Genomic DNA, 27,364 nt, shown 5'->3' with positions numbered 1-27,364 from the left:
GAACATTCTGTGGGGAGAGATATTATATTAGGCAAAATCTATGGTATTAGAAGAGAATGAACAAGGAGACAAAAGGGGAGTTTTTCAGGAGTGTTGAGATGTAGGCTGTTGAGGCTTCAAAGCCGGGGCAGGCCTTGGAGATGGCTCCCAAGGCAAACTCATGGCTTCATTAGCCCTTCCCCAGCCTTTCTCTTTCTGGTACTGGGGATTAAACCAGGAGCATTCTACCTTGGAGCTATACTCCCAGCCCTTTTTATTTTATTTTATTTTATTTTATTTTATTTGTGTGGTACTAGGGATTGAACCCCGGGGATGTGGTTCTACTTTTGAGCTGCACCCTCGGTCCTATTTTATTTTGAAACAGGGTCTCACTAAATTGCTGAGGCTCGCCTCGAGCTTACACTCCTCTTGTCTCAGCTTCCCAAGTACTGGGATCACAGGCGTATCGGACTCTTTTCCAAGGCAAAAGTCCTCACCTTCCTCTCCAGACCAGCAGTGCTCAGACGGCATTTCAGAAAAGCAGCACCGCCGGCCAAGTGTCCTAAGAACCGACCAGGGCCGGCAGGGAGAGTTCTAAAACCCCCTAGGAACAGGTAACAGGGATGGAAACCTTAAAATCTGTATGCAAACATAAAAAGTAACATCTAAGCCAGAATGACATTCTCTGTCAGAAGTAACAAATACAAAAGTCTTAAATTTAGTGTACATGGCGCTAAGTTATTGTTGGCTCGATATTACATGTCGTTCAGAGAACGGTTTTTACAAATGTGCTTTTTTTTCCACTAAAAAAAGGACATATTAAATTGTTTTTCTCTCAAGTCCTTTATGTATAAATGTGGTCACTGGTCGGGCCCAGGGGTCCCTTCCCGCTCACGCCTTCTGCAGCAGTTTTCTTGGGCGCGCGGCCGGCCCCGGCCGGGCTGGAGCAGCTGGGCTGTTTGGTGGGTTGTAAAGTCTTGGCGTACGGGGAGTACCAGTCCCTCTCGAACACGCCTCTGAGCTGCCTGATGATGCTCCTGTTGTTTCCCACGTCCGCCTGGCTGATCACGAGGCCTGTGCCCGCGTTCTGGGTAAAATCATTCCCTACCCAGTCGAAATTCCCTGTGAACCAACACGGAAATAATGGTGAGGAGGCAGGATCCACTAGGAATATTCCCAATACAATGAAATACAGAGAGATTCTATTTAAAAAAAAATCACAAAATAAACACCCAGGAATAACGACAGAGGCTGGCTGGAGTTGACAGCTTAAAAAAAAAAATCCGGAGGAGCCTACATATGGCGCATTAATATTTGCATATTATTTTGGCATTTTCTTCAGCTTTGCTCAAACTGAAACTCAAAACAAGGAATCTGCTGCTCTTTTCTGTAAATGTTATTTCTTATTGACGTTCACAAGGCGCACTAAATACAGCAACATTTAAAAGATATAGGAATACACTTAAAAATCCTGTGAACAATTACTACCTTTCAAAGAGACAACATCTAATCCATATGTACAAACATCACGGTGCCGAGAAGTTTTCGCATTAAAAAAAAAAGCCGAAGCTGCAGACGCACTGGCTGCTGCCGGAGTGAGCATGTGAGCCTGTGCACACACACGTGTGCACACACACTCAAACACAAGCACACACGTCCTGATGGGGCTGGGAACGGCCATCGAGGCCAGGAGCCTGGGCCTCTGCGTGAGAACAGCTGGCCAGCGACCGATTTCTCCTCGGCTACTCTCCCAAAGTAGCACACACCGGGCGGTTCGGACAACAGAAACGCCACAGCTCTGCACACAGCCAGCATGTCAGCAAGACTGGCTTCCTTTTGCTCTGGCTAGTCTCACTGCTGGGAGATGGTGTCTTCTTGGGGCTCCTCACATCCTCTTCCCTGTCGCATGTGGGAGTCTAACTGTCCCAGACACCGGTCACCAGGTCACTGCTCACCTCAGCAACCCCAGTTTCATTCAGTCACCTCTGCAAAGACCTGGTCTCCAGCTGGGCACATGGTGCATCCTATAATCCTAGTACTTGGGAGGCTGAGACAGGAGGATCGCAAGTTCAAGGCCAGCCTCAGGGACTCAGTGAGACCCCTGGCAACTTGGCAAGACCATGTTTCGAAATAAAAAATAAAATAGGAGCCGAGTGATGGCGCAGGCGTGTAATCCCAGCATTCGGGAGGCTGAGACCCGAGGATCGCAGGTTCCCGATCAGCCTTAGCTACTTAGTGAGGCCCTCTGCAACTCAGTGAGGGCTGGGGTATATGAGAGGTGAATGCCCCTGGGTTCCATCCTCAGTACTGAAAAAAAAAAAAATAGGGCTTGGAATGTAGCTTGGAAGTAGTAAAAAAAAAAAAAAAAAAAAAAAGAGCCGGGCGTGGTGGCGCACGCTTGTAATCCCCGCGCTTGGGAGGCAGAGACAGGAGGATCACGCAGGTTCGAAGCCAGCCGCGTGCGCTGGCTTAGGAGACCCTGTTTCCAAATTTAAAAAAAAAAGTAAAAATAGGTCTGGGTGTGTAGCCCGGAGGTAGAAGGGCTTCCAGGAACCCCAGTACCACCAAAAAAAAAAAAAAAAAAAAAAAAAAGTAAAAAGCAAAAAGACCTCCGTACACATCTGCTCACATTCTGACAGAATTTGGAGGAGACGCTCGCCAGCCCACACCAGGTAGTAAGGCTGGGGTCCTGGGGTCTGCCCCAGGAGTGGCAACAATGTGGCCAGACAGCGCAGGGGGGAGAAGGTGCAGCGCAACTCCCGCTGGCGTTGGGCCGCGTCCCCTCAGGTGGCGCAGCGCCGCTGCTTCCTGGATCGTTGTCCTCCCTTGCGTGTTTCTCAAGGCTGGCCTCTGCATCGCTGCCTCCGCATCGCTGCCTCCGCGGAGCAGTGACTACAGAGCGGACAACAGTCCCCGCCTCCCAGGAGGGAGCAGGAGAGTTTCAGAACAAGAGTGCACAGTCGTACAAGAGTGTGTGCAGGAGGCCAGGAACGCGGGAGAGAAGCGGCTGTTTCCTTTCCTTTTGGGGCTGGGGATTGAACCCAGGGGTGTGCTGCCTCTAAGCTGCAGCCTAGCCCTTTTAGTTTTGAGTTGAAAACAGGGTCTCACTATGTTGCTGAGGCTGGCCTCCAAGCTGTGACTCTGTCTCAGCCTCCCAAGTACTGGGGTTCCAGGTGTGCGTCACTGTGGACCAAACCTCAGCGCAGGCTCAGGGGCTTCACAGCCATCCTGGGATTTCTGTCCATTCATCCTCAGACCACACGCTGGAGGAAACACACTCAGAAGAAGGCTTTGGGGCAGCAGGATGGAGGGGGATGAGGAGGAGAGAGGCGAAGGGGTTTTGAAGCCTCATCCTGTGAATCTGGCTTTTCCCTTAATACAACGCATGGGACACGACCCAGCCTCTTCGCTGGCCCCCAGATGCTTTAACTAGGTTCTTCTTGGGAAGTAGAGCTCTGGGATGCTTTGGGGCAGACAGAGGAGGCCCACAGCAGTACGACTGCGCTCCACCTTTACACCCTGAGCGTGCTAACCTTCAAGTCACATCCTATACATCCTATGCGTCACTGCTTTTTCTGTTTTTTTTTTTTTTTTTTTTTTTTTTTTTTGTGGTACTGGTGATGGAACCCAGGGGCATTCTACCTCAGAGCTACACCCCAGCCCTATTTTTTATTCTTGATTTTGAAACAGGGTCTCACTGAGTTGCAAAAGGCCTAAGTAGTATCTGAGGCTGTCCTTGAACGGCGATCCTCCCATCTCAGCCTCCCAAATGCTGGGGTTACAAATGTGCGTTACCATGCCCCCCTTGCTTCAGCGTTTTCTAACATCGGGGTGCAAGTTCACTCCTCTCTTTTGGAGGCTGCCCTCCAACTTCTAAAAATGTGCGCAGAGGCCCCAGTCCCCAGAACAGCAGTGTCACACTACGGGACATGATGCCGGGGCACGAGGGCTCACTGGCAGAGAGTACACGCCTCCCATTAACCTGCCTGTCCCAGCAGCCCTCCAGTACTCCAACTACCTTCCAGACCAGCTCACAGAGCAGGACCCCATGTCCTCGGAGCACCCAAGATTAGACACGGTGCTGTCTGAGGTTTCTGCTGCAAGTCTTGTGAAAATATGGTAGACCTGGGTTCCTGCCCGGCCCTGCAGAGTGGTCTCCTTCCTCCCCTCCTGCTCCTCCCCTTTTTCTGCCTCATCCACCTTCACCTCCTACCTCCCCTCCTTCTTTTGTATTGGGATTGAACCCAGGAGCACTCTAGAGTGACACCCCAGTCCTATTTTATTTTTTAATTAATTAATTTATTTATTTTGGTGGTACTTGGAGTGGAACCCAGAGGCTTTCTACCTCTGGGCTATACTCCCAGACCTTTTTTTAAAATAATATTTTATTTGGAAACAGGGCCTCACTAAGTTGCTGAGGCTGGTCTCGAACCTGCAACCCTCCTGTCTCAGCCTCCCAAGTACTAGGATTACAGATGTGCATCACCACATCCGTTTCAAAATTTTCTTAATTTCTCATTCTCATTAAGTGTCCAAGTGATGACTTTGGAGGTTTCCAGAATGTGCTAATTGTTTAAGTTATCAATGAATTTTCTCTCTTGATGTTTCCTATATATATTCTGTGGGGGTGCTGGGGATTGAGCCTAGGGATGCTCTCCCTTCCAGCTACACCCCCAGTCATTTTTATTTTTTTCCAACCAGTGCCTTGCTACGTTTCTGAGGGTCTCACTAAGGTGCTGAGGCTGACTTCAAATCTATGATCCTCCTGTGTTGGTCTCCCAAGTACCTGGACATGCATCACCAGGACCTGCTGGCCCTGTTTTACAGATGATAAAAAGTAAGGCTTAGAGAGCTCACATTAATTGGCCAAAGTTAGACTTTTAGAAAATGGCAGAGATGGGACCGTTGCCTAGACTGGGAGTTTGGCCCTGAGCAGCCCGGTGCCTGCCTCCTGTGACGTGGCTGGAGCTTGACTGGCATGGGTGCTGTGAGCAGGAGGATGAGCAGGACCCTTGAGCTGGTCCCAAGACTCAGCTTCCGAGCCATCTGCCCCCTCACCCATAATAAGACACAAGGACCAGAGAATTTCTGCAAAACATCAATGGAAAGACATCTTCCATGACCTCTTGGTATGAGAGCCAGGCCGCAGAGGAGCACTGGCTGAAGAGTTTTTTTTTTTTTTTTTTTAGGGTGGAACCCAGAGGCCTTCTACCTCTGGGCTATATTCCCAGACCTATTTTATATTTTACTTGGAAACAGGGTCTCACTAAGTTGCTGAGAGCCTCACTAAGTAGCTAAGGCTGGCTTCGAACCTGTGCAATCCTCCTGTCTCAGCCTCCTAAGTGTGGGATTATACGCATGCACCACCATGCCCGGCTCTGAATCCCCAGCCTGGTTTCTGACCACCAGGCCTTCCTCTCCCACTGCCAGCCATGGCTCCCATGGCCCTGCCTCCTCTTTGGGCTCTGCAGAGCACAGCTGGACACCCCAGCCTGGGGATCTCGAGGAGCTGCCCAGCCCTGACACCTACCGATGTACGCTGACACATCTGTCACCATATACTTGTTGCGATTCAGTTTGGGAAAAGTGTGGTTCTTTTGTTCTTTGGTTGCACAAGCATCTTCTCTTTCCAGATCAAAAAACTTCTGTAAGGATCAAGAAAAAAGAGCAGGTGAGCAGAGAAGGTTTTTGGAGTGTATTATCCAAATAGTAATGGGCCCCACGTTGGGTTATTAAAACCACACTCTGCCTACTTTGCATAGTGCAAGCTATTTTTGTTCTCAAGTCTATATAGGAACAAGAGAGAAAAATTGGCATGCGCCACTGGGCCCCTACTGAACACCTCGGACCTACAAAAGGGGCACGGGATCCATTTTCTCACGGGCGAATTGTCTTTGTTTTGCTCATTGGGGTGCACAGGCTTTGAAGCGTGCCTGGGTGCTTTCTGTGAGGCACACAGGAGCTGAATGGCCTTCCTTCCTTTTCTCCCTCCCTTCCTCACTTCCCAGGAGCAGTCTACTTCAGAGCTACTCCCCAGCCCTTATTTTATTTTATCTTTTATTTTGAAATAGGGTCTTGCTAGGTTCCTGCGGCTGGTCTTGAACCCGTGATCCTCCTTGTCTCAACCTCCCACGTACTGGGATTACAGGTAGGTACCACCACGCCTGGCACGGATGAGGCTTTGGCTGTTACTAAGCTCATGGGACTCTACTGGCTGGGCTTCCAGGAGGACACCCATCAATGGCAAGTGCCTCAGGTGTCCCCCACATGCAAAACACATGCTTTCAGAGCAGTACGGGATCTTTCTGGAATGTCTTATAGCCATGGGGTCATGTGTGTTAGAAGGAAAGAAAAGGCAGAGGGAAAATGAGCTGGAGCTCAGAAAAAGAGACATCATTTATGGTTTCAAAACTGCAAGTGAGCCAGGTGTGGTGTGCATGCTTGTAATCCCAGTACTTGGAAGGCTGAGACAGGAGGATCGCAGGTTTGCGGCCTGTGTCAGCAACTCCATGAGGTTCTCCATGACTTAGTGAGACCTTATTTCAAAACAAAGAATAAAAGCTGGGCATGGTGGCGTATGGTTGTTATCCCAGCATTTGGGAGGCGGAGACAGGAGAATTGTGGTTTGAGGACAGCCTCAGCTACTTAGTGAGGCCCTTTGCAACTCAGTGAGACCCTGTTTCAAAATAAAAAGACAAAAAAAAAAAGTAGGGCTGGGGGTGTAGCTCAGAGGTACAATGCCCCTGGCTTCTATCCCCAGTATCGTAAAAAAAAAAAAAAAAAAAGCCGGGCGTGGTGGCACACGCTTGTAATCCCCGCGCTTGGGAGGCAGAGACAGGAGGATCGCGCAGGTTCGAAGCCAGCCGTGCTGGTGTAAGAGACCCTGTTTCAAAAATATAAAATAGGTCTGGGAGTGTAGCCCGGAGGAAGAAGGGCTTCCAGGAACCCCAGTACCACAAAAAAAAAAAAAAAAAAAAAACTTTAGAAAAAGAATAAAAAATAGGGCTGGGGGTGTAGCTCAGAGATAGAATGTTTCTCGGTTCAATCCCCAGTCAGTTCAATCCCCAGTACTGTAAAAAAACAAACAAACAAAACCAAACTGCAAGAGTTCAAATTTGGTTGTGGGAAATAATGAATCTTGATCCTACCCTATACCCCAGAGTGGGAAAGGAGAGGCCTAAGTGGTTGCTAAGGTCCCTCGTACCCCACAGAAATTCCATTCTGATTTGTTGTGAAATCCTTGAAATCCATGGTGTAAAAAATGTAACCTACCAGCCGAGAGTGCCTATTGCAAAACACCAAAAAGCATTGTCCTGGGCTGGATCACATGGCTGGGGCAGCCATACCTGGCTCAAGGTTCTCCGCTTCTGCAAAGCCTGTTGGCTTGTGGATTCTTCACTGACTTAATGACTTGTGGGCAGCCCAGGTCATAGTTACACGCTATGAAGTCACACGAGGACTGAGGGCATCGCTCCTGGCTACCGACCGACAGTCAACTCATTGGACATCCTCACTACTGTGCTCACGACTGGACCATTACTGTGGAGCCAATATTTTATTGTATTTTATTTATTTATTTACTTATTTATTTTTTTGTGGTGCTGGAGATTGAACCCAGGGACATTCTACCTCTGAGCTACACCTCCTTCCCGATTTTTTATTCTTTATTTTGAAACAGGGTCTCACTAAGTTGCAGAGGGCCTCCCTAAGTAGCTGAGGCTGTCCACGAACCGCGATCCTCCGGTCTCAGTCTCCCAAGTACTGGGATTACAAGCGAGCGCCACCACATGTGGCTTTGGAATCAAGATTTTAAAAGAAAAAAAATGCACATGCTGGAGTCACGGCTACAGGCTTCGGTGAGAACTCATTTGCTCTAGAAAGTTCACGACCCATGGCTTTATCTGGGAGAGTAACACGACAGCAGAAATTGGTCCAAAATTCACTGACGTTATTAGAGACCTTCATATGCTATAAGAGAAAGTAGAGACATTTCAAAAGTAATTTAACTTATCAAAAAATAAAAACTCAGTTGAAGCTGGGCGTGGTGGCGCACGCTTGTAATCCCCGCGCTTGGGAGGTGGAGACAGGAGGATCGCACAGGTTTGAAGCCAGCCGCGCTGGCCTAAGAGACCCTGTTTCCAAATAAAAATATAAAAATAGGTCTGGGAGTGTAGCCTGGAGGTAGAAGGCTTTCCAGGAACCCCAGTACCACCAAAAAATTAAAAAAATATATATATATATAAACTCAGTTGGGCTTAGTGACATGTGTCTGTAGGCTTAGGAGGCGGAGACAGGAGGATCACAGGTTCAAGGTCAGCCTCAGCAACAGATTGAGGCCCTGAGCAACTTAGCATAACCCTGTTCTCAAAATAAATAAAAATAAAAATAAAAAGGGCTGGGAGTGTAGCTCAGGGGCAGAACACTCCTGGGTTCAATCCCCAGTATCAAATAAATAAATAAATAAATAAATAAAAGCTCAACCAACTGGGACGATCCTGCGAGTCACTGTCTTTGCCTGAGCACCTCCTGGGTGCTCATTCACAGGCGGGCCTGGGTGGGGCGCACACTCCTGCAGGGACAGAGCTCCCTGCTAGTCCTCCGCAGGCACCTAGTCAGCGCTCCTGCACACCTGTGGTACGGGCGAGTGCACGGCTGGCTCACTTGTCTTGGAAGAGCTCAGCAGCCCTCCGTGTCCTGGATATTGTGGTCATGAGCGTCCCCCCATCCAGGTTGTCTTGATGCTTAAAAATGCCTGGCCTCTGTTTTACAAAATGGCCCACAGTGAGCTCTGACGTTCTGCTTCATTCAAGAACTGTGCCCTGCTGGGCATGGTGGTGCTTGCTTGTAATCCCACTACTTGGGAGGCTGAGACTAGAGAATTGCAGGTTCGAGACCAGCCTCAGCAATGTAGTGAAACCCTCAGCAACTTAGAAATTCCCTAATTTCCCTAATTTATAGGGAAGTAAAATTAATACTGGGTTAAAGTTGAGCGTGGTGGCTCATGCTTGTAATCCCAGCATTCGGGAGATTGAGACCAGAGGATCGTGGTTTTCAGACAGCTTCAGCTACTTAGTGAGGCCCTCTGCAACTCAGTGAGACCCTGTTTCAAAATAAAGAATACAAAAATAGGGCAGGGGGTTATAGCTCGGAGGTCAAATGCCCCTGGGTTCCATCTCCAGAACTGCAAAAAAAAAAAAAAAAAAAAATTGGGCTGGGGATATAGCTCAGAGGTATATGCCCCTGGGTTCAATCTCCAGTACCACAAAAAATAAACACTGGGTTAAATTCCAGCGCCAAGGTTGGGGGGAGTGAGGTGGCAATAAGATGATAAGGATAAACCTGGTGAAGAGCTGCAGAGGCTGCTAGACGGAGGGATTGCACGTTCCCCTCCACTTCTGATGAGTCTTCCAGGATCTGACACCTCCCAGCCCCGAGAGAGCTCAGCCTCGCGTGCCCTGGCGGCAGGTGCCATGGGGTCAGGAGGCAGTGGGCAGGTGGGTCCCTGTGTAGCCTGGGGGAAGCTGTGAGAAGGTGGTGGAGGCCTGATGCTGTCCGCTCTGCTCCTGCCAGCCCTACACGTGACAGAGGCGCTCCTCCGACTGTGAGCGCAGGCCTTCCCGGGGCCAGAGAGAATGGCTAGCCACGCCTTGGACAGGGCACTGCCCTCTGGTCCCTCGCCCTCGCCTCCTACAGACTTGTCACGCTGTGTTGGTCTCTCCCTTCCTTGACTTCACTGGTCACACACCAGCTCATGTGACAACTTTTGGACACAGGCCAGCTTCGTGCTGGGCACTGGGGACACTGCAGAGAACCAGGCACATATCCTCAGCTACTGGGCTCCAGGGCCCTGGAACCTACATTCCTTTTGTCTCAGCCTCCAAAATACTGGGATTACAGGTGTGGTAATTCCATTTATTTGTGAATTTTTCCTAAAAGACAGATCTGTATTTCTGATTCTTGGGCTGAATTGTGAACCCAAAGACAGGAGTGCGACTGCCTCAGTTTAAAAAACCAGTTAAATGGAGAGCTGAGCAGCAACTGGATGAGGCTGCTCTCCTCTGGACTCGGGGGACGACGGCGCTGTATGTAGACTGGACGGCAGTGCGGGGAACTTCCTGCCTGCTCTGTTTAAAACCTGTCTTCTGGTCCCTGTGTGAGCGCACTCACAGGCCTCCTTAACCAGGGCGCCACCTCCTGAGCAGTGTCCAGCCGTGGTCCGCAGGTTGAGGGGCTCGCCGGGCCATTTCCCACACAGTCCTCCCGCCTCTCACTCCTGTTTGGGATACCGAGGGTCAGGGGAAGCCCAGAAGCCACGTGTCAAGGTTGGTATTGCAGAGGTGGTGGGCTCCTAAATGTCACCTGGAGCACAGCCCCATCACCTACAAGTAGGGTCTCAGCACACATTTATGGAATGATGGCACAGACAGATGGAAAGAGCGGAGACCCGCGTGTCAGTGGGTCCCGCCTGCTCCCTGTCCCTGGGACTGGCATTGACACTTGGTATCTGTGCACGCCCCGTCCTGCCACTGAGATGGGTATTGATATGGGGGTACGTGAACTGCTGCCTCCCTGTGTGATCTGAGCGTTCTCGTCGCTCTATACCTCATGAAGACGCATAAGAACAATGCACCAGTAAGATATACCGAGAAAAGGATCAGTGGCCAGTGGTCATTGGAAACATGGAGGAGAAGAGCGCTGTGGGCAGAGGGCCCGGCACGCACCGAGGGAGGGCAGAGGGAGCCAAAGACTGGAGCGTGAGCATGTTCTGGGCCACACCGACAGCCGGTCTTGCCTTCCTCCAGGTATGTATTCAAAGACAGAGTAGCATGCGGCCCAAGGGACCCAGAGCAAACATGGGAGCCCAGGCTAGGGGCCCGGGACAGGGAGCCTGCTTTGGACACATCCCCGTGTGCGGCTGGTCATAGAACAGCAGGCGACTGACAGTTCAAACCCAATGGTCTCCAGAAGGTGTGTTTGAGGGGCTGGAGAAGCGCGCGCGGTTGTTTTGAGAGATAACGTAATTGTGCTTGGGAATACTTTCCATCCTCCGCTCTTCCAGATTCTACGGAATAGCATTGCCAAGCCATACTTACGACTTTCAAGCTGCAGTTGGCTATTTCTGTGCAAATAGCTTTAAGGGATGAAATAAAGTTAAAGGTGAGGGGGTCGGTTTCCTTCCAGAAGCTGATTAAGAGGCGCACTTTAACACTGCGCAAAACTAAGGCTTCTCTTATCTTCCCGTCCAAGTCTGGCCAGTAAGTCCTGCAGAGAGTCCACACAGAGAAATAGTTAAGTTTCAGGAGAAAATTTACAACATGGCAAAAAACATTTCTATTACTCTGATCATTATTATCTCGAAGTACATAAATAACCTTGTAGGATAGGTCGAAAAAAATGCAAGCCTTCATCGAGTATGGTGGCACATGCCTATAGTCTAGTACTTGGAAGGCTGAGACAGGAGGATCGCAGGTTCGAGGCCAGCCTCAGCAACTTAGCAAGGCCCTGTTTCAAACTAGAAAATAAAAAGGGCTAAGTAACTTAGAGGTAGAAAGCCCCTGTGTTCAATACCCAGTAACCCTCCTGCCCCCTCCAAAAAAAACTGGCCTGGTGGCACATTCTTGTAATCTTAGTACTTGGGAGGCTGAGACAGGAGGACCACAGGTCCACAGTCAGCCTCAGCAACTTTGTGAGGCCCTCCACAACTGAGACCCTGTTTTATTTTTTTTTTTTTTATTTTTTTATTTTATTTTTTTTTTTATGATTCTATCCCTTTTAATTCTTGGTATCACAATGAAACTCTTTAAAATGCATTAGTCTATTAAATTGTACAGAAAACAAAATGTAACAAAAAGTTATCTAAATAGCTTTTATAACTGCCTATGCACTTACCTCATAGAGAAAATTATCTCTGCAAATGGTTTTAAGTTACTGTCCAGTGTCCTTTTCTGTTCACCCTTCAGAACACCCTTCACCATTTCTTGAGGTCAGGTCAAGTAGTAACAAGAGACGTTTCTGCTGATTCCCTTTAGACTCTGTTAACTTTTCTTCAATCTGTTTTTTTTTTTTTTTAATTTTTTTGTCCCTCAGTCTGGATAGTTTTCATTTTCCTATCTTCAGGTTCACTGATTATTCTGTCTATTCAAATATGACTTTCAATCTCTCTAATGACTTTTCCATTTCAGTTATTGTTATTTTCAGCTCATTATTTTTTATTTTATACATTTTAATTGATTTTTCCAGGGTTTTTTTGTATATTATTTTTCTTCCTTTCTTGACATATTTCTCTGAATCTCCTTGATTATCTTCAAAACAACTATTTTAGAACTTTTAGTATTTTTTCCACAGTGCACATGCCATCCGTTGTTTTTTTTTTTATATATATAACAATTTTTTTATTGAACATAAATAGTATACATTTACACTATATTTGGTGCCCTCCCCCCCCCGCCCACATTTCCCCCCCTCACACACCAATGGTTGTCCAGGTTAACCATGTCTTATTCATAATTTTACACATGTTCAAGTGTAGACCCTTATTAATCGAGACCGGCCTTCCTCCTCTCCTATCTTACCATCCAAACTTAGCTAGTATTTCCCCTTCAATATCTGGAGTCCCTCTGGTATTCTTTGTGTTTCCTAGTTTGGGCATATTAGAGGAAACATATGTATCTTCTTCTTCTGTGCTTGGCTGATCTCACTTAACATAATGTTCTCCAGGGCTTTCCATCTTCTTTCAAATGATATAATTTTGTTCTTCTTTATGGCTGAATAGAATTCCATTGTGTGTATTTCCCATAGTTTTGCTATCCATTCATCTGTTGATGGTGATCTGGGTTGGTTCCATATTTTGGCTATTACAAATTGTGCTGCTATGAACATAGGTATGCATATGTTGCTGTAGTTCTCTGAATTCAACTCCTTTGGAAAGATACCCAGGAGTGGTATAGCTGGGTCATATGGTGGATCTATTCCCACCTTTCTTAGGAATCTCCACACAGATCTCCATAGTGGTTGAACTAGTTTGCATTCCCACCAACAGTGTAAAAGAGTTCCTCTTTCCCCACATCCTCGCCAGCATTTGTTGTTATTTGATTTCTTTATGCTTGCTACTCTGACTGGGGTTAGATGGAATCTCAGTGTAGTTTTGATTTGCATCTCCCTGATGGCCAGTGATGAAGAACATCTTTTCATGTATCTATTAGCCCTTTGTGTCTCTTCTTTTGTGAAGTGTCTATTTAGTTCATTTGCCCATTTCTTGATTGGGTTGTTTGTTTTGCTAGTGTAGAGTCTTTTGAGCTCTTTGTATACTCTGGATATTAGCCCCCTATCAGAATGGTGGCTGGTAAAGATCCTTTCCCATTCTGTAGGCTTCCTCTTTAGGTTATTGATAGTTTCCTTTGATGAGAAGAAACTTTTTAGTTTGATGTTATCCCACTTGTTTATTCTTGCTTTAATTTCCTGAGCTTTGGAGGTTTTGTTGAGAAAGTTACTGCCTGTGCCAATATGTTGTAGTGTTGAACCTATGCTTTCCTCTACTAGCTTCACAGTCTCAGGTCTAATTTCTAAGTCTTTGATCCATCTTGAGTTGATTCCTGTGTTTGGTGAGATATAGGGGTTTAGATTCATCTTTTTACAAATGGTTAGCCAGTTCTCCCAGCACCACTTGTTGAAAAGGCTGTCTTTTCTCCAGCGTATGTGTTTGGCCCCTTTGTCAAAGATTAATTGACTAAAGATGTGTGGGTTTGTTTCTGTATCTTCTATTCTAATCCACTGGTCAGTATATCTGTTTTTGTGCCAGTACCATGCTGTTTTTACTACTATTGCTCTATAGTATAGTTTGAAGTCTGGGATTGTAATGCCTCCTGCGTGTTTCTTGTTATTGAGAATTGCTTTGGCTATTCTAGGTCTTTTCTTTCTCCATATGAAATTCATGATTGATTTTTCTAGGTCTCTGAAGAATGTCACTGGTATTTTAATGGGAATTGCATTGAACCTATAGATCAGTTTTGGCAGAATGGCCATTTTGATGATATTTATTCTGCCTATCCATGAGCACGGGAGATCTTTCCATCTTCCAAGGTCTTCTTCAATTTCTTTCTTTAATGTTTTATAGTTTTTGTTGTAGAGGTCTTTTACATCTTGGGTTAGGTTTATTCCTAGGTATTTTATTGGTTTTGAGGTTATAGTGAATGGAATTGTTGTTTTTATTTCTTTCATTGTGGATTCGTTGTTGGCATAAAGAAAAGCCACTTATTTCTTTAGGTTGATTTTGTAACCTGCGACTTTGCTGAATTTGTCAATCAGGTCCAGAAGTCTTTTGGTTGAGTTCTTTGGGTCTTCCAGATAAAGGATCATGTCATCTGCGAATAAGGATAATTTTAATTCCTCTCTTCCTATGTGAATTCCTTTGATTTCCTTCTCTTGTCTGATTGCTGCAGCAAGAGTCTCAAGGACTATATTGAAAAGGAGTGGTGATAGTGGGCATCCTTGTCTTGTTCCTGACTGTAGCGGAAATTCTTGCAGTTTTTCCCCATTCAATATAATGTTGGCTTTGGGTTTGCAGTATATTGCCTTAATGATGTTGAAGTACTTTCCTTCTATCCCAATTTTTTGCAGTGTTTTTAACATAAATGGGTGTTGGATTTTGTCGAATGCTTTTTCAGCATCTATTGCTATGATGATGTGGTTTTTGTTCTTGGTTCTATTTATGTGGTGAATAACATGTATTGATTTGCGTATGTTGAACCAGCCTTGTTTTTCTGGGATGAAACCGACTTGGTCATGATGTATTATTTTCTTGATATAGTTTTGAATGCGTATAGCTAGTATTTTGTTTAGAATTTTTGCGTCTATGTTCATTAAGGATATTGGTCTGTAGTTTTCCTTTCTTGAGGTATCTTTATTTGGTTTGGGGATTAATGTGATACTGGCCTCATAGAAGGAATTTGGAAGAGTTCCATCTCTTTCAATTTCCCGGAACATGTTATGCAGTATTGGTATTAGTTGTTCACTGAAGGTTTTGTAGAATTCAGCTGGGAACCCATCTGGGCCTGGGCTTTTCTTTGGTGGAAGAATTTTTATTGCCATTTCTATTTCTTTGGTTGTTATTGGTTGGTTTAGGCTTGCTATGTCCTCTTGGCTAAGTGTAGGAAGGTTAACTGTGCTTAGAAATCTGTCAATTTCTTCCAGGTTTTCAAGTCTATTGGAGTATAAATTTTTAAAGTAGTTTCTAATAATATTTTGAATTTCTTCACTATCTGTGGTGATATCTCCTTTTTCATTTCTAATTTTGATAATTTGAGTTGATTCTCTTTTTCTTTTGGTTAGGTTGGCCAGGGGTTTATCAATTCTATTAATCTTTTCAAAGAACCAACTTTTTGTTTTATTGATTCTCTGAATTGTTTTTTTGTTCTCTATTTCATTTATTTCTGCTCTAATTTTGATGATTTCTTGCCTTCTGCTGGCTTTGGGAATAGACTGTTGCAGAATTTCTAGATCCTTGAGCTGTGTCATTAGGATCTTTACTTGGTGGTTCTCCGTCCTTTTTATGTGGGCACTCAATGCAATAAACTTTCCTCTTAGTACTGCCTTCATGGTGTCCCATAGGTTTTGGTAGGTTGTGTCTCTGTTTTCGTTTGTTTCCATAAATTTCTTTATTTCTTCCCTAATTTCTGCTCTTACCCATTCGTCATTCAATAGTGTATCATTCATTCTCCATGAATTTGAATACTTTCTTTCGAGTTTCCTGTTGTTGATTTCTACTTTTATTCCGTTGTGGTCTGAAAAGATGCAAGGAATTATATTACATTTTTTGAATTTGCTGGTATTTTCTTTGTGTCCCAGGATGTGATCAATTTTGGAGAAGGTTCCATGGGCTGCTGAGAAGAAAGTGTATTCTGTAGTTCCTGGTTGAAATACTCTGAAAATGTCTATTAGGTCCATTTGGTTTATGGTTTCCCTTAGTTCTAAAACGTCTTTACTCATCTTTTGCCTTGAAGATCGATCCAGTGGTGTGAGAGGCGTATTAAAGTCTCCCAGAATTATTGTATTTGGGTCTACTTGGGATCTTATGTCCAGAAGGGTTTGTTTTACAAATGTGGTTGCACCCATATTTGGGGCATAAATATTTACTATCATTATATCTTCTTGGTATAGTGTTCCTTTTAGTAAAAGGAGGTGCCCTGATTTGTCTCTTTTGATGTGTTTTAGTTTAAAGTCTGTTTTGTCGGATATTAGGGTTGCTACCCCTGCTCTTTTTTGGTCACTGGTGGCATGGTATATCTTTTTCCATCCTTTCACCTTCAGCCTGTGAATGTCTTTGGCTGTGAGGTGTGTTTCTTGCAGACAGCATATATTTGGATTATGTTTCCTAATCCACATTGCCAATCTATGTCTTTTGATTGGTGAGTTAAGTCCTTTGACATTAAGAGATATTATTGATATATGATTTTTGTTTTCTGCCATTTTGTGTTCTGTCTACTCTTGGGTGGTGTGATCATTCTTCTTTACTTAAGTGGCCCACTTATTAACTTCCTCTCTTCTCTGATTCTGAAGTCTGCTTCTTTTTTCTTCCTTATGGTTTATTTCTTTAAGAATTTTCTCTAGTGTTGGCTTTGAATTCATGAATTTTTTGAGATTCTGTTTATCGTGAAAGACTTTGGATTCACCATTGATCTTGAATAGTAGTTTTGCTGGGTAGATGAGCCTTGGTTGGAAGTTATTTTCTTCCAGGGTCTGAATCACATCATACCAGTCTCTCCTAGCATTCATGACCTGGGTTGTATAGTCTGGGGTGATTCTTATTGTTTTGCCTCTATATGTCACCCGTCCTTTTGTTCTCGCTGCTTTTAAGATTCCTTCCTTGGCCTCTATATTGGTCATTTTGGTTATTATGTGGCGTGGAGTGGTCTTTCTTTGGTCCTGTCTCAGTGGAGTTCTGTATGCCTCCTGGACTTGAAGATCGAAGTCTCTTTCCAAATTTGGAAAATTCTCTGAGATTATTTCCTTGAAGATATTACAGATGCCCTTGGTCTGTACCTCTATCCCTTCCTCAATGCCTATTATCCGTAGATTAGGGCGCTTCATATTATCCCATAATTGCTGGATGTTTAGGTTTTGTTGCTGTAAATATTTCTGTATATCGCTGACTGTGTTTTCGGTTTGGGATGTACTGTCTTCTAATATTGATATTCTGTTTTCCATTTCATCTAATCTTCCAGAGTTTCTTTCAATTGCTGTCTTCATTTCACTTATTGCCTCTTTCATTTCATTCCAGACCTCTTTCTGATTCTTTTTTAGTGTTTCTAATTCACCTTTAACCTCCTCTATACTTGTTTTGAATCCTTTCATCATATTGAACAACAAGATTCTGAACTCCCCTTCTTGCATTTCTAGTAGGTCAGTATTCGTGATTTCTGCTGTCTCTTCGTAATTCCTGGTTCTCATATTTGTAGAGTTCTCTGTCCTGTTTTTCTGGTTTCTACCCATCGTTCGTGAGTATTATGCTTAGTCAAATCTTAATATTAGGAGTTGGGGTATCGGCTAGTCAGCAGAGCCTTTCCAGTGTTGAGGGTGGGTGATGTGGGAGGAGCTGGGGTGATTAGTAAAGGAGTCAGATTAGGTAGAGGATATGTTTAGGTTGAGAAAGACTTTGAGTATCGTAAGGTGAAATCTTGCTAGGAATGAGAGAGAGTTAACTACTAGGACTCTTGTCGTTCGTGGAGTAATTATGAATGTAAGAGATACTTAGAGTATTAGACCAGGAGGTATATTATGTGGAAAAGTTTTGGGGGGGAAAAGTATGTAGGGTTAGTGTGGGAAGGTTTGTAAATAGGGGTGATGGAAGGAGCAGACAGACACAAAAAAAGAATAGAAAAAAAATCCACACAAGATACCAAGACTATTATGTAATCCTAGAAAAAGGGAGGAAGACCAATCAAAGGAGGAGAATGAAAATAAAGGAAGGAAAGAGGAAGAAAGAGGACAAAAGAACAAGAATAAAATAAAAGGAGCTAGCAGCTGTGTGAAATAAAAAAATAAGGCAAACTATCCAATATATATATATATAAAAAAACAACATGTGAAAGTAAGAGAAGTATGGGGTGAAAGAAAAAAAAAAACACAGCAATAACCATACCAAAACAAAAGCACTGTAAAAGCAATATAAAACAAAACATCCACATTAAAAGTAAAATAAACAGTCCTCCTTATTTACGCATATGGGGTCAGGCCTATATAATATGTGCGTATGTGATTGCTTTAGTAACTTTCAGAATACCATCCAATGTCTCTTAGTTTTCTTTGTACTCTATTTTTTTATCTTCTTAGGTCACTCTGGGTGTTTGGACACCTTCTCTCCTTTAGCTGCTTTAGGTTTATGTGTCCGGATGTCTGGTTTCACTGTTATTTGATTCTATACAATTCACAGGTTCTGCGAAATTCTAACCTGTGGTCAGTACCTCTGCACTCACCACCCTAGACTCCAGCCTGTGCTTCCCTACGACACGGGTGGAGCATGACCGAGGTATAATTAGAACCTCCCCCTGAGGTCCTGTGCAGATATTGTGGCCCGATGGATTTTCCTGTGTCTCTGGAAATTCCAGCTGGGTTAGCCGGTGTGGTCCCAAGATGTACCCTGGGCAAATGGGTGCTGGTTCCTGGGTGCCCACGCTTGCTGCCAGAGCTCTGCCTATTCCAAGGGTGCAGGCTGGGTGTGCTGCTTTTACTGGAACCAGGAGTGAGTGGATGTAGCTGTCTGTTGCTGCTGGTATGCTCTTCCAAGGTGTATTGAGCTGAGTTCTCGTTCTCGCTTAGAATTAAGCCTCTGGCTAGCAGGAGGGTGGGAACACCCAGCGGTGGGCCAGGAGTGCAGGATAGGTGCTCAAGGATCCAGTGCGTGGTGCCCAGTAAAGGCCTCTGCCTCCCGCGGGACGTAGAAACTGGGGGTGCCCCAAGGAGATTTCCAGTTTACACAGGGCTTTCGCAGCCTTGAAGGCAGTCTCTGGCAAGGTGGCGGGGGGGGGGGGAGCTAGACACCCAGGTAGGCTCCAATTTAGTGGAGAGAGTTGGACAGGCAATGACTGCTAGCAGGGAACCGGGGCGCCGACAAGGTGCGCAGAGGGGAGTGCTCGGGTCTGAGGCTTGGGCGTGCTGGGGGGTTGGAGTGCAGCGCACGCTAGGGTCCGCACTTCCCGTTGCCCGCAGGTACCTGTCTTTCTTGGTCCAGGATTCGTGGGAGTCTCTATGCTGTTGTGATCCAGTCGCTGGTGGGCACACAAAATTCTGACGTGGGAGCTGCTCGCTGTTTTCAGTCCCGGATTATCTTGCTGCGGGACTATCGGGGCTATCGGGCAGGCAGCTCCGCGGGCCCGCGAAAGCAGCCCGCGGCCGCCGATCAGCGTTTGCAGCTGGTCCGGTGTCCGGGTCTATGTTCTTCTTCTTCTTCAAGTTCAGAGTTCCCCTGAGGTACCAGGATTTGTTTTGGTTCCTGGTATGTATTTTTTTTTTTGTTGATTAAGACACAGCTTTATAAGTATCTGAAGTTTTATTTGCTTCAGCTACTGAGGAGTACTGTGTCCCTCAGTCGCCATTTTGAAAAAAAAAAGAGACCCTGTTTTAAAATAAAAAATAAGAACCGTGTGAACACTTGTAATCCCAGTACTTGAGAGGCTGAGACAGGATGATTGCAGGTTTGCAGCCAGCCTCAGCTGCTATTTAGTGAGGCTCTCCGCAACTTAGACCCTGTTTCAAAATAAAGAATGAGCTGGGCGTGGTGGCGCATGCTTGTAATCCCCACGCTTGGGAGGCTGAGATAGGAAGATCGCTCAGGTTCAAAGCCAGCCTCAGCTACTTAGTGAAGCTCTCAGCAACTTAGTGAGACCCTGTTTCCAAATAAAATATAAAATAGGTCTGGGAGTGTAGCGAGAGGTAGTAAGCCCCTGGGTTCCATCCTCAGTACCACCCTCCCCCCACAGACACAGAATGAAAAATAGGGCTGGAGGTGCAGCTCAGAGGTGGAGTGCTCCTGTGTTGAATCACCAGTGAAGCGCGTACACGCTCCCCTTCTGGGATAGCCACAAAGAGATGAAGCGCTCCCAGGACCAGCTTCTGCTGGCACCATCAGGCCAGGGCTGGGGGCACAGGGTGCAGACGGCCTGACCACCAAAGCACCACAGCCCACCCTCCCAAGCGACTTGAGCCCAAGGCCCTGTGTGCACCAGAACCAACTCTCCACTGGAATCCAGCTGGGAGCCGTGAGCAGCACTGTCCCCAAATGCCACTCCAACATCTCTTTAGTGGTTTTCTTCTTTTTGGTTTTTGGCATTGGTAATTGAGCCCAGCGTCTCTAAGCAATACCCCCAGACATTTATTAATTTATTTATTTGGAGCTGGGGATTGAACCCAGGGATATTCTACCTCTGCTCTACACCCTCATTCCTACTTTAAACAGTTTGAACTAGTTCTTACTAAGTTGCTGAGGTCATTAAATTGCTGAGGCTGGCCTCAAACCTGCTCTCCTATCTCAGCCTCCCAAGCACTGGGATCATAGGTATGTGCCACCACACCTGTGATCTTTTCTCTCTTGACTAAAAAAAAGAGACAGAGAAAGAGAGAGAGAGAGAGAGAGAGACAGACAGACAGACAGACAGACAGACAGCATGCGCGCGAGGGAGAGCGAGAAGTCAGGTGTGTGATTGTTCACTGCTAGATTTTCTTATTCAAACGTTGTCATTCTGTTTGCTTCCGACTACCTTGAAAAGTAGAAATTGTAAATGCAGTCACTACATAATGATGGATGGTTTCTTTTTCTTTTCAAAGGTTCTCAATACTTTTCCCTTTCCCTCTTTCTCTTCTTTTCTTCCTTCCCTCCCTTCTTCCTTCTTCTGGTAGTGACTGAACCCAGCAGCATTTTCCCTCTGAGATGTATTCCCAGCCTTTTTATTTTTATTTTGAAACAGCATCTCACTAAGTCGTTGAGGCTGACTTTGAATGTAAGATCCTTCTGTCTCATTCTCCCAAGTACTGGGGTTACAAGTGTGTGCCACTGTCTCCAGCTGTGAAATTTTAAAAATACAATAAAAGAGGTATTTGCTAAATAACATCTAAAATAGTAATAATAAATTAAATGCAGAATTTCAAGTGAGTCTCAGTTCTTGAACATTCTCTTAATTTCTTCTTTCATCTTTCGAAGACATTTTAGATCAAGGCTGCTTCTTTCCCCCTTGACCAGTTTTGTTCGTGGGACTTTATGGAGCAATGGTTGTAAAAGTCCTGAGAGTGTCATCCTATCCTAAGTTACAACTCCTAAGTCAACGTGTCCTACTCATCTCAATAATATGAAATTCAGGCAAAACGTGTCTCCTTTCCACATCTTCCCCAGACGAGGCTACAGGTTAAAACTAAATCTAAAACCAAATAAACAAGAAACGAGAGAAACATTAAAAAGAAGTATGAGAAAGCTGTGGCTGTTTTTATGGGGAATCTATAAATGGTTGGAGGATGCACAATATTTTAAAGAAAAAGTGTTTTAATCATGTGCTTAAATTGCTCTTCTGTGGACTGTCATCAGGTGGGATCATTTTCTGGGAGAAGCTTGCTTTGCAAGTCTATAATCATTAGCATAAAAAGTAATGTCTTATGTATATGTGAGTAGCAATACCAAAATATTCAAGCAACACAGGGCACACTTAGTCATATAACCTCTGTAAATGGTTATTTTAAAATTGCAATTTTCCAAATTAAAAAAAGATCTTAGGTTGATCTCCCAGGATTGTGCATTTTGGAAACATTTCCCGGGCTGAACTGACTATCAGAACATCAGCCAGCGCCCACATCACAGCAAGAGAGCGGAAGCGGGAGCACCTAGGTGTCGCTGCAGTTTATTGACACATGAGGAACATCATTAGTTCTGTTTCTATGTTTATTCCAAATATTTGCATATTTACACCATGATATATTATTGGGAAAAGAATTCGATTTTCAAAATGTCCTCTTTTTCATGCAGAGGGGCACAGTGAGGGAGAGCACATATATTTAAACTCTTCTCTCCTTGACATTGGGAAGATACATGAGGAGCATCTAAGGAAGGGCTGCCTGTGAATAAAGGCAATGGCACTCCTTTAAGCAGGACCCACGGGCTGCTCGGCTTCATTTAGTACGAGGTACAGCCCCATTAATAACATTACGATAATAATTTTTTATGGCCACTGTGGGATGCAGCACATCTCAGTAGCTGTAACAAACAAAGATCAACTACCGAAAAAGGCAGCTCCTTGACAAGAAAAACAAAGCAGTGAAGATACATACAAATAAAAACAGAAAAAAAGAAAACTATGGCGAAATAAAATCCAGCAGTCAGAATACAAGATAGCAAAGAGCTGGAGCATGTGACTGACCTGGTGAACACCACTACTGCGGGAGTCCATGCCACTTTGGGCCACCCACCTGAGCCATGTCTATTGGCTCTGCGGCCCCAAGAAACCCCTGGCAAGGAAGCCAAGGGCTTGAGGTGAAGTAAGTGGCGGCAGAACTCCAACATCTTAAGCGATCAGCACCTCACTTCAGTGATTAAAAAAAAGATCCAATATCCAGTGCACTCACCAGAATCCTGAGCCTGCAGCAGCACACTGTGCCCTCCAGAGACCCAGAGCCCACAGGACACTTATCGTGGGACATTTCCTCCCTCTCTCCTATCTACTCCTTTCCCTCAAAACTTTCTTATGTATTTTCTTGTCTTATATTCAATCTATCTCATATCACTATACCTAAATAATGTACACTGACTACAAGACTCTTACTATATATTCACTATCTCTCATCTCAACCAGATACTGCCTTACTATACTTAAACTCTTAGTCAACTCAATAATATTCTCTACTTCACCCTAGTTCTGTACCCATCACTCCAGCTTCTCCCCCTTACCTAACCCTCACCATTGAAAACAATACTACTTCCCCGTGTGTAAACCTGCTGACACCTCTAAATCCCTATGGGTAAAATTTGATCAGAGAGGTGATCCACAGGAATGGACTGCCAGATACTGAAGATAAACTAGCCACAGCCGATAGAAGGAAATGCTCACAAGCCTGCACACTGAGGTTTACAAAATGCATAAGTCACAAACTATTCTGCTCACACCTCTGACTTGACTCTTTATAAAGGTAATGACAGAAAGAATACCTGACCTTAACATCTGAAACCTATCAACGCCACCAAAGCAGTAGGCAGGAGGAACCCCAGAGCAACTCAGTATTAATGATCTATAGGTAGAACAACAATGGGGTGATAGTAGACATAGTTTTCAGGGTTAGTATCAAAGTGTGAGTGGCAACTGGAACAATCTCTTCCAGAAGTGATCCAGACAGCACCTGTCAACAATGACTCACAAAGAGAAAGAAGATGCCAAGGCAACAGAAATACAAACCCAAAAACTCTGAAAATATGAGAATGAGAAACAGCGCGGAAACAATAATTTCCCACAACTAAACAAGGGAGATCACCAATACAGATCTACAAGAAATGCAAGAAGAATTCTGAATCCTGATCTTCAGTATGATGAAAGGCCTCACAGTAAATGTACAGATAATGAAATAGGAAATTGATACCTTATAGAAGAATCAAAAAGAGGCCTGGAATGAAATAATGGAATCAACAAATGAAATGAAGACAGCAATAGAAAGAAATTCTGGAAGATTAGATGAACTGGACAACAGAATATCACTGTTGAAAGACCATTTGTTCAAAACCAAAAGCACAGTCAACAGTATACAGAAGACATTACAATAGAACCTAAACATCCAGCAATTATGGGACAATATGAAATGTCCTAACTTACAGGTAAAAGGCACTGAAGAAAGAATAGAGGCATAGACCAAAGGTATCCACAATATACAAAAAATCCAAAGCTAATATCATATTGAATGGGGGAAAACTACAAGAATTCCTTCTAAAATCAGGAACAAGAAGAAGATTCCCACTATCACCACTTCTTTTCAATATGGTCTTTGAGACTCTTGCCAGAGCAATAAGACAATAGAAGGATATCAAAGGAATTCAAATAGGAAAAGAAAAATTAAAATTATCTTTGTTTGCAGAAGACATGATCCTATATCTAAAAGAACCAAAAACTCAACCAAAAGACTACTGGAGCTGATTAACTGATTCAGCCAAGTAGAAAGATACAAAATCAACCTAAAGAAATCAGTAGCTTTTCCATATGCAAACTATGAATCCATGAAGAAATAAATACAGAAAACAATTCTATTTACAATAACTTCAAAACCAATAAAATAGCTAGGAATAAGCCTAACCAAAGATTAGACTTCTACAATGAAAATTCTAAGACATTAAAGAAAAAAATTAAAGAAGACCTTGGAAGATGGAAAGATATCCCTTGCTCATGGATGGGCAGAATTAATATTGTCAAAATGGCCATTCTGCCAAACGTGATCTATAGAATCAATGCAATCCCTATCAAAATACCAATGACATTCTTCATAGGCCTAGAAAAATCAGTCATGAATTTCATATGGAGGAACAAAAGACCCAGAATAGACAAAGCAATTCTCAGCAATAAGAACCATGCAGGAGGCATCACGATTCCTGACTTCAAATTATACTACAGAGATATAGTAATTAAAAGAGTATGGCCAGGTGTGGTGGTACATGCTTGTAATCCCAGCATTTGGGAGGTTGAGACAGGAGGATTGTAATTTGTAGACACCCTCAGCTACTTAGTGAGGCTCTTTGCAACTCAATGAGACTCTGTTTTGATATAAAGAATAAAAAATAGGGCTAGGCTAGGGGTGTAGTTCGGAGGTAGAATACTCCTGGGTTCTGTCCTCAGTACCGCAAAACACACACACACACACACACACACACACCCAAAAAACAAACAAAAAACACAGTATGATTTTGGCAGAAAAACAGGTGCACAGAACAGTAGAACAGAATAGAAGATAAAGAAAAAAGCCCACACACTTATAGTCAATTAGTCTTTGACAAAGGGGTCGACTACATATGCTGGAGAAAAGACAGCCTTTTCAACAAATGGTGCTGGGAGAACTGGCTATCCATTTGTTGAAAAAATGGAACCAAATCCTCACCTTTCACTGTGCACAGGAATCAACTTGAGATGGATCAAAGGCCTGGAAATCAGACCACAGACTGTGAAGCTATTAGAGGAGGGCATAGGCTCAACACTCCAACATGTAACCACACGTAGTAACTCCTCAACAAGACCTCCAAAGCTCAGGAAATTAAAATAAGAATTAACAAGTGGGATGGCATCAAACTAAAGAGTTTCTGCTCATCAAAGGAAATCATCAAGAATCTAAAGAGAAAGCCTTCAAAGTGGGAGGAGATCTTTACCAGCTACTCCTCTGGTAGAGGGCTAATATCCAGAACATACAAAGAACTTAAAAGACTCTACACTAGCAAAACAAATAACCCAATCAATAAATGGGCAACTGAATTGAACAGACACTTCACAAAAGAAGAGATACAAATGACCAATAGATACATGAAAAAATGTTCAACATCATTAGCAATCAGGGAAATGCAAATCAAAACCACACTGAGATTCCATCTAACTCCAGAGTGGCCAGCATAAAAATGTCAAATAACAACAAATACTGGCGAGGATGTGGGGAAGTAAGAACTCTTCTATACTGTTGGTGGGAATACAAACTAGTTTAGCCACTATAGAGATCAGGGTGAAGATTCCTTAAAATACTGGTAATCCAGTTATCCCACTACTGAGTATCTTTCCAAAGGAAATCAGAAAACTACAGCAACATATACATACCCATGCTTATAGCAGCACAATTCACAATAGGAAAGCTATGGAACCAACCCAGGTGTCCATCAACAGATGAATGGATTACAAAATTATGGAAATACACACAATGGAATTCTACTTAGTAATAAAGAACAAAATCATGTTATTCGTAAGAAGACGAAAAGACCTGGAAAACATTATGTTAAGTGAGATTAGTCAAGCACAGAAAGAGAAGGGACATATGTTTTCTCTAATATGCTCAAGCTAAGGAGTATTTGGGATACCTGAGAGAATATAACATTGTCAATCTGGACACAGTATTGGGATGGAGGAAAATGGGGAGGCAGCGAGAGAGGCACCAAGTACTGTATGAATATATGCCATTGCCAACATGATCTACATTATGATGTGAGGCTATAATGCACCAATTAAAAATATAATCATTTTTCATATAATATTTTATTTATTTTGCAGTGTTGGGGACCAAACCCAGGGTCCTGTACATGCAAGTCAAGTGCTCTGCCACCACGCTGCACCACCAGTCTTATTTATTTTATTTCATTTTGTTTTACTTTGTATTTTATTATGGTTCTGGGAATTGAACCCAGAAGCATTCTGAATCAGAACCCCGGTCTTGTTTTATTCTTAATGTTGAAACTGGGTTCTTGTTATTGCTGGGGGTCTCACTATATTGCTGAAGGTCTCACTACATTACTGAGGCTGTCCTTCAACCCATGATCCTCCTGTCTCAGCCTCCCAAGGACCAGGATTACAGGCACGCACCAACATGCCTGGCTAATATTTTACTTTTTAAATGAGAACTACCCAGCCTCCTTTCTGAACTTGCTCTCATGTCTACAGTGTAAACTACTGAAGTGCTTCTGTGGGGTGGACCCTGAGCCCTTCAGCTGGACCCACTTGGGAACTGATGCCTCTGTGGTTATACTGCAAAGGTGCACAGAGGCATCTGACGCTGAGCTCATCCTATTTCAGTCAAGCTCAGTGTGTAGCCGCTTCCTCCTGGGGCGCACAGCATGTCTGGCCTCGGAGCCGGGTTCCTGCTGGAGGTGGCTGCTCACTGACCTTTTGGTGCTGGTGCTGGAGATGGGCAGGTAGTCCGTGACGGCGATGTACACATACTGCTTGGCATCATCAATTACACTGTAGATGGCATCTATGTCGAAGCTTCTGTTTTTGGGACAAAAGAGCTTGGGAGAATTCTGTGAAGACATGAAACCCAACACTTTAGAGTATTAATGGTTGACATCTGAGGATTTGTTGGTTTTAATAAGTCTTGAGGCCAGCAACTGAAATTTTGCAAGCCTACTTTTTCTATACCCAGCCCTTTATATTTTTCTTCTTCTCAATTTATTTTCTTATATATTTTTTGCAGTACTGAGAATTTATTGCAGGAGTGTTCTGCCATTGAGCTACACCTCCAGCCCTTTTTATTTTTCCTTTGAGATAGGATCTCCCTAAGTTGCTGAGGCTGGTATTGAACTTGCAATCCTCCTGCCTCAGCCTCCAGAGTTGCTGTGATTACAGGGTAGCACTGTGATACCCTGCCACTTTCTGTCTCTTAATCAGATCAGACAAAAGTATACTCA

General features: G+C 44.1%; 1 protein-coding gene across 1 annotated transcript in view; it reads right to left on the bottom strand.

Annotated features, from left to right (window-relative positions):
• Positions 1 to 823: 823 nt before the first annotated feature.
• PLD5 (phospholipase D family member 5) overlaps positions 824 to 27,364 on the bottom strand; it is a gene marked incomplete at both ends in the record, with an annotated part of 318,682 nt that continues 292,141 nt past the window's right edge. The window contains 4 exons of the mRNA XM_080698695.1: positions 824 to 1,101; positions 5,510 to 5,624; positions 11,073 to 11,241; positions 26,841 to 26,977. Of these exons, the coding sequence (XP_080554821.1) occupies positions 824 to 1,101; positions 5,510 to 5,624; positions 11,073 to 11,241; positions 26,841 to 26,977 (699 nt within the window). The remainder of the gene's footprint in view (positions 1,102 to 5,509; positions 5,625 to 11,072; positions 11,242 to 26,840; positions 26,978 to 27,364) is intronic.

The sequence above is a fragment of the Muscardinus avellanarius genome, assembly GCF_963383645.1.
Source record: "Muscardinus avellanarius genome assembly, chromosome: 7".
NCBI lineage: Eukaryota > Metazoa > Chordata > Mammalia > Rodentia > Gliridae > Muscardinus > Muscardinus avellanarius.
Note: the sequence above shows the minus strand (reverse complement) of the source record. Positions and strands in the feature narration are given on the sequence as shown.